The sequence below is a fragment of the Anoplophora glabripennis genome, unplaced genomic scaffold, assembly GCF_000390285.2.
Source record: "Anoplophora glabripennis isolate ALB-LARVAE unplaced genomic scaffold, Agla_2.0 scaffold525, whole genome shotgun sequence".
NCBI classification, from domain to species: Eukaryota; Metazoa; Arthropoda; class Insecta; order Coleoptera; family Cerambycidae; genus Anoplophora; species Anoplophora glabripennis.
In genome coordinates this window covers 49,517-56,997 of record NW_019416791.1, presented here as the reverse complement: position 1 = coordinate 56,997, position 7,481 = coordinate 49,517, and the positions used below count along the sequence as shown (strand labels likewise).

The 7,481-nt window shown below is 30.1% G+C and overlaps 1 protein-coding gene across 1 annotated transcript in view; it reads left to right on the top strand.

Moving 5' to 3' along the window:
• Window positions 1–6,995, top strand: part of LOC108911578 (intracellular protein transport protein USO1) — a 19,879-nt gene extending 12,884 nt beyond the window's left edge. Inside the window, exons 4-8 of the mRNA XM_018716553.1 lie at window positions 3,883–4,022; window positions 4,254–4,367; window positions 4,705–4,839; window positions 5,037–5,318; window positions 6,846–6,995. Coding sequence (XP_018572069.1) covers window positions 3,883–4,022; window positions 4,254–4,367; window positions 4,705–4,839; window positions 5,037–5,318; window positions 6,846–6,995 — 821 coding nt within the window. The remainder of the gene's footprint in view (window positions 1–3,882; window positions 4,023–4,253; window positions 4,368–4,704; window positions 4,840–5,036; window positions 5,319–6,845) is intronic.
• The last annotated feature ends 486 nt before the right edge of the window (window positions 6,996–7,481 follow it).

Genomic DNA, 7,481 nt, shown 5'->3' with positions numbered 1-7,481 from the left:
ACAACTAGCGCATCCTAGATGTGATTGCAAAATAGTTACCATTTCCGTAATTACCACCTCAGAAAACATAGGTGTACAAACTTTCAAGACAATCCGTTCAAAGATGCTCAAGATATTTAAAAAAATCGAAAATATTTTTTCAACTTTAACACCCTGTAGATCGAAAAGGAGCAACATTCGGATAAGACATATTTGGCTTAATCACTCTATTTTGAGGTCAGCAACATGCCCTTAAGCTCTGTCCCATTATTAATGAATCACCCTGTATATGTATATACAGATAGTTCATAAATCCATGGACAACATAAAATTAAAATTCTAAATCCCTTACAAGTATTCTTACACAACAATATTTGGAGCACCTGCCATACACCCTACAATTTTTTATTCAAAAAAAAAAACAAGGACTTTGAACCACCACATAAGTACCTAGAAACCTCAACTTAGACTCCACAAAATCATAGTATACATATATTAAGTAGTTGTTCTTTAATTAAAACAGATTTTACGTTATGAACAGAACTTAATTTAGTATTCACAATGTAGTTCCAACTTAGGCCTTTGTCTATAAAATTCCTAAAAATTTATATTTAATGAATTATAAATTTTCTGACGATTGTGGAAGCTTATACCGGGTGTTACAAAATTCGCGGACACGGACTGTGGCATCATATTAAGCTAGATAAAAAAGTGTCTTTATGATTTTTCAATCAGACCAATATTTTTCGAGATATAGCAGTATCAAATATCCAAAAATATTAAAAATATATATTTATAAATTTCAATTTTCAATCATTAAATAAACAATTACGACAAACGAGTTACAACGAGTTCAAAAATTCCACCGTCTGCTGTTAAACATACTTCAGCACATTGTGCTACTGGTCTAATGGAGTTGTTTATCACCTCTGGTGTTATTTGCTGAATTGATTGAAATAGGTGGTTCTGCAATTTATTCAAATTTGCCACTGTACACTGTTCTGAACACCAACGTTTTTAAGAAGCCCCAAAATAAAAAATCACATGGCGTTAGGTCTGGACAACGAGGTGGCCAAGCAAATGGATCGCCTCTGCCATCCAACCGCACTGCTTCACCTGCACGATTATTTGAAGCTCCGAGAGCCATCAGCATATCACACTATTCACGATTTGAATAATTGTGGCCTATTATTTTGCAGTTTGTATTGAGTACTTTTACTGTACTCTAACAATGTCAAAATATTGATAATTGCTTTTTGAATTGTCATTAATTGTTATAGAGCTGTCAGTTTCAAACAATACAACAAATAACGCCAGAGATAGTAGGTACGCAACTCCATTCGAGCTGTAGCACAATGTGCTGAAGCATGTTTAGCAGCAGGTGGTGGAAATTTTGAACAATTCGTTTGTCATAATTGTTTATCAAATGATTAAAAATTGAAAATTTTTATTATTTTTGGATATTTAAAACTGCCGTATCTCGAAAAATATCGGTCTGATTGAAAAATGATAGAGACATTTTTTTATGACATTATCTAGCTTAACATGATTCCATAGTCCGTGTCCGCGAATTTCGTAACACCCGATATACTGAAACAATAAAACATTAATATTAGTAAATGGTCAAATTTCTAAATTTCGGTACAAAGACCATGTTTATTACAAACTCTAACTTAAAACATGATGGGTTTGTATAGGGTATTCCAAACCTTACATTAAAAAAATTGTATCCACTATAGCAAGCACTGAAATTTTTGTACTGGCAAATAGATATATTAATCTGCTAATTTATGAAATTAAGATAACAGAAATTATGTTTGAGGTCAATCTCGTCAAATACTCCCTGGTAAAAAAAAAAAAATATTTTTTTTGAAAATTGACCCATCTGTTCTAAAATATAAGGATGATGTGTTAATACTCAGTAGAATTTTTTTGGGGTACATATACATATACAGCTGTTACAAATTCGCTTCTCACTACAGTGATCTCGGAAACGGCAAGAGATACGAAGTAGCTTAAATGGGGGCAAAGTTGCATAATCAGGACACCAACATTATGCCTCTAAGAAATCAAGGCTAACATGATTAGTTTTCGAAATATTTGAAAAAAACTGAAATTTTGGAAATCCATTTTTGTTTCATTTCAGCTTTGTTTGAGCTGGTATTGAAAAAAAAATAACACTTTCTCATGGCCACTTTTTGCTCTCTAAAAATGGCATAATTCGTCTCTCCAGACCCATCATCAATTTCATTTTTTTAAATAGGACCCTAGAAATTTTATTGCATTTTTTGCAAGCCTTCATGACCCCCAATACTGGCTCAGCCCGAACCACATTCAGATGTTTTGTATCGAAAAATTCATCTTCAGTGTATTCATTCCAAATTTATCAAAATTTTTTATTTATATTTTTTTGTTTATTGAATTATCGTACTAGTATAAGTTAGTCGTTAGACCCTGTGAAATCCATCTAGTTATTTACCACCACGCGTTACAATAAAACATTTATTATTATTAACTATTACCATACTTAACTCAATAAGTTGTAGAATCAAAATTAAAACATTATTACAATTTTAATTTTATTATGACAAATTAATTCTTAAAAATGCATATGAACAACCAAAATGCCAACTGAATATTATTCTTTAAAAAATTTCAGTAAATGTTCAAAAACATTTTCGTTTTGGCAAAGGTTGAAAATGAAGATCAGTATAATATTATTGGAATTTATTATATCTGTAACCGCAACTGTGAAAGAGCATGTCAGATGTATTTGTACGAATATCCTGAAAAAAATAGATCGGAATTTGTTTGAATTTTGAGCACTCGAGAAATCTAGAAATAACTACGGGTACGGGATTAAAACTCTAATAATGTTTTATTTTAATGTGTGGTGTTAATAGTTTAAATAACTATATGTATTTCACGGGGTCTAACAACACTTACAACATACGATAATTCAATAAACAAAGAAATCAAAATAAAAAATTTAGATAAATTTGAAAAAATACACTGAAGATGAATTTTTCTAGACAAAATTCTGAATCTGGTTCGGGCTGAGGCAATACAGTATTGGGGGTATTAAAAAAAAAAGAAGTTGATAATGGTCCTGGAGAGATGAAACGTTACATATAAAAATTGATTATGCCATTCGATAGAGGGCAAAAAGTGGCCATGAGAAAGTGTTCTCCTTTTTTCAATATCACCTCAAACAAGGCTGAAGTGAAACAAAAACGGATTTCCAAAATTTCGTTTTTTTTCAAATATTTTGAAAATCAATCATGTTAGCCTTGATTTTTTAGAGGCTTAATGTTAGTCCCCTGATTACGCAACTTTGCCCTCATTTAAGCTAGTTTGTATCTCTTACCGTTTTCGAGATCCCTGTAGTGAGAAGCGAATTGTAACAGCCTGTATAGTGACCTTCTACTACTTGTTGAACCAATTACATATTATTGGTAATCCATGCCCTCTGTGATTTATTTATTTATTTATTTTTTGGGAGCAATTATTAAATTTAGGTATTTTTTAAATTAAATATCTCACTACATAACCAATAATTTGAATCGTGCATCTCAAAAAAAATTAGAGGGGTTCCTGGTCCTGAAATTCTGATTAAAATAGTTGAAGTTGGTTTTGCTTATTTTAATGATTTTAAAAGCTTGTATAGGAAATGCTCAGTATAGTAATTAATTCTCTAATTCTTATAATAAACTTTCTATCTATGACCTATGTTCAAAATGTATGTGAAAACAAGTTCTCATAAGTCCTAAATTACCATTTTACAGAAATGTAATATTTTTCAAGAAAAGTCAAAACTAAAAATAATTTGTAACACCTTGTATAGTATTTTAAATTTCATACATTTTACTACTCACTCAAACTGCAAATATATACTTTTTTCAGAGACTGTGGAAGAGTCCAGTTCAACCAGATCTTTGTATGATACAGAACTATCAAAATTGGAATCTTATATCCAACAACTTCAACGAGAAATAACTGATTTAAAACAAGAAAAAAATCAGTCACCACATCACACTACACAGGTTCGCATAAAACTATTGAGTATTTAAAAAGTATATACACATATATTTTAACGAACTCTAATTTGAATTATAATCTAGTGACCTAAAATTATCACTTAACATACGTATTATATTTATGTAAAGTTTCCGATATTGCTGGCTTATTCTTATTAAAAAATGTTTTCACTCCTAAATACATTAAAGGTTTTAACTTAACACTAATGTTTACATTTTAATAATATTTATTTTTAGGAACATAGTAGTTTAGCCCCAAGTCAAGTGTTCAATGTGTTATCAAAAGGATTAAAGAAATTAGGAGCTGATTCCTTTTCTTCTCAAGAAAGCGTCGATGATGGTATTAAAAAGGTAATATAGTGAAATATGAAGTATGAATATTTTTATATTTTGTATACTGCATTCAATTCATTTTTAATTATATTTTTAATATTACAAAATTCCTTTAAAGTATAAGGAGTGGTCTTATAATAAGAGAGTTATACTTGTTTAAGGAAGGATGATAGTAGATAACATATTTTTTGTAATATGTTAAAAATATTTTAAAATATACATCTTCAATTTAGACTTAATTTTAATGTAGAAAAAAATCAACAACAATCCATTCCAAATCACAACAAAAGAGCTGTTTTTATTTATAGCACATTTTACAGTATTTTTGTCTAATGTGAAATAATTTGTTGCACAGACCCATGAAGATGCAGAAGTATTGCGTTCTCTTGTTGAACCCCTTGCAGATCAAATAAAAGCTTTGAAGGAAAAATTAAGGGCCACGGATGAGCAGCTTCAGAAATGTAAAGAATGTGGTCATCATCAAGAAGAGGTAAATATTAGAATTTATAACCTTGACTTTCAAATTTAATATCTACTTCTAAATAGTAATTTTTGTATTTATTAAATTAAATGATATATAAAATTTACCCATATAAATTGATATGTTAGGATGTCGTTTTCATTGATCTATTTTCCTAAAACATCAAGCTTAAGACATATTAAGTATTATCTATCACAATATTTCAGATGAATAAAGGTGTGGATCAGTCTTCTCAACATGTGAATATGAATGCAACAACTGCTACAAACACGTCATTTGATTCATCCAAATTATCTATATGTGATATGTGTAGCAATTACGAGGCGCAACTTGTAAAGGAACAAAAAAGAACGAGTGAGTTGGGGGCAAAAGTACATGCTGCTGAGAAGGCAGCAGACAGGCATAAAGAAGAACTTCTGAAAGAAATTGGTTTTAGAAAGGAAATGGAAGAAAAGTGGAATGAAAAGAAAGAAGAGCATAAACAACAGGTGAATATGGTTTTTTGAAATTAAAAAAAAAAATAAAAAATAGGACCCGGAGAAATTAATTGATGCCTAAAGAAGAAACAAAGCAAGAGCGGGAAAAGCGGGACTGAGCGTGTCCTGCGCGAAACATTTAATTTTGGGTTAAAAATCGGGATGTCTGGCAACGCTGCTAAGCACACAACTACATTTGCCCTTTTCGAACCATAGTCGCAACAAAATCTTTTTGGCCCTAGGCATCATTATGAATTTCTAAATTAGAGCAAGTTTCAAAATTGACAGTAGTAAATTTGAGAGTGAACATAAATTACATCTATGCTGCCAAACAATTTTAACAAATGTTAAAAATGTCTAAATGTATTGTATTATTAGCTCTCACATTTTTACTCTAGTAGTTTTAAATCAATTTAAAAAATTTGTTTCCTAAAAAAATCAACAATCAACAAGATCCTAACTGTCATTATGAACAGGTTGGTCTAAATTGTAAAAAATATTTAATATAGCTAGAAATTTAGCAATAAGTCAAGATTATTTATGATCCAATACCCCAAAAACTCAAATGCACTTTAACAACATTCAATTGATATACGTTTTTTACAGTAAATAATTGAAATTTCATATAATATCCCACACAAAATCTCTACCAAGAGAAAACGTTGTTTTAAGTATTCTTAGCGACTAGGTTTAGATAAGAAATAAACCTAAATTTCGCCCGTTTTTTCACAATTTGCAAGAAATTTAAAAAAATACATAAAAATGTTTTTGGTTGCAAATTACTTGTAAAAAACTGAAATGAGCATAGCTTTTAGTATTTTGAAAATTGTAAAAATCACCCCTACTTAGGGGTTGAAAAAATGCCAAAAATTAAGAATTTGAATATTACCAATTGATATAAAAACTATTAGCATGTGAATTATCTTAATATATTTTTTTTTGAATTTTTACAATTATTTCTGATATTCTCTATTTTTGGGGATGATTCCACTCCCTGAGCGCGCTTAAGGGTGAATTTTCTAATTCAACATGCTTATTTCAGTCATGAGAATAAATCTTTCTTTGTATCAAGAATCATTCGATAGAAAAATTCATATGCAAATAGTTTTTATATTTATTGGTAATATTCAATTCTTCATTTTGGGAGTCTTCAGCCCCTAAGTAGGGGTGATTTTTGAAAATTTTCAAAAAACTAAAAGCTATGCTCATCTTAATTTGTTACGATGAGTAATTTGAGACCAAAAACATATTTTTATATATTTTATTTAGTTCTCTGCAAATTGTGAAAAAACGGGCGATTTTTGTGGTCACTCAATCATTAAAACATCTTGAAAACTGACGACCATCTTAAAAAAAAATGTCAAATTTTTGATGGCCGATAACTTTTTAAGTAAATAAAATCATGCTAAGGCAGGTTAAGCTGTCCTTAAAGTATGACCCATTCAGTTCCCTGACATCCTGTATGGTTATTGTAGAAAAAAATATGTTTTTTCCACTTTTATAATTTATAGTATTTACAATTTATCTTAAATATCACAGGTTGCTGAATTAACTAGGGCAACGGAGTGCACCGAGCAGGATTTAAAAGAGCTAAGGCAATACTTCAATCAAAGTTGTTCAGAGATGAAGATGAACTTAGGTAGATTAACACATGAGCGAGAATTGATTCATCAAGAGCTTGAGAAGTAAGTACACTTTTTCATTTCTTAATTATTAATAATAGTCCGGTCAATCTAGACATTCAAAGATACATAAATTTACAACAAGCTGAAAGTGAGTAAAGTTGTTCAAAACATAATTAAAATTAACATATTAAAATTCCTCATCGCTCAGGTACTCGGAAAAAAAATTACTTGAGGTCAAAGGTAAAAAAAATGGGTTTTTCGCGATTTTCAGCTAAACGGTAAGTTTTATCATATAATTACCTCAGACAAAAATTGTAGTTCATAAAATTATCTATAAAAAATGTATCAATACTTTTTTCCTAAGAGCCACCGTTCCTGAGATATAACGATTCAAAAAGTTGTAAAAGTTGTAAACGTCATAATAAGCACACGTTTCCACGCCACCTATGAGGTAGTGTAGTTAGCGCGTTTTTTTTAACGTGGTTTCCCCAGTAGGCCTATTCCACAGGTCTGTTGTGATTCTATTTAGTTTGAAACTATTGCATAATAA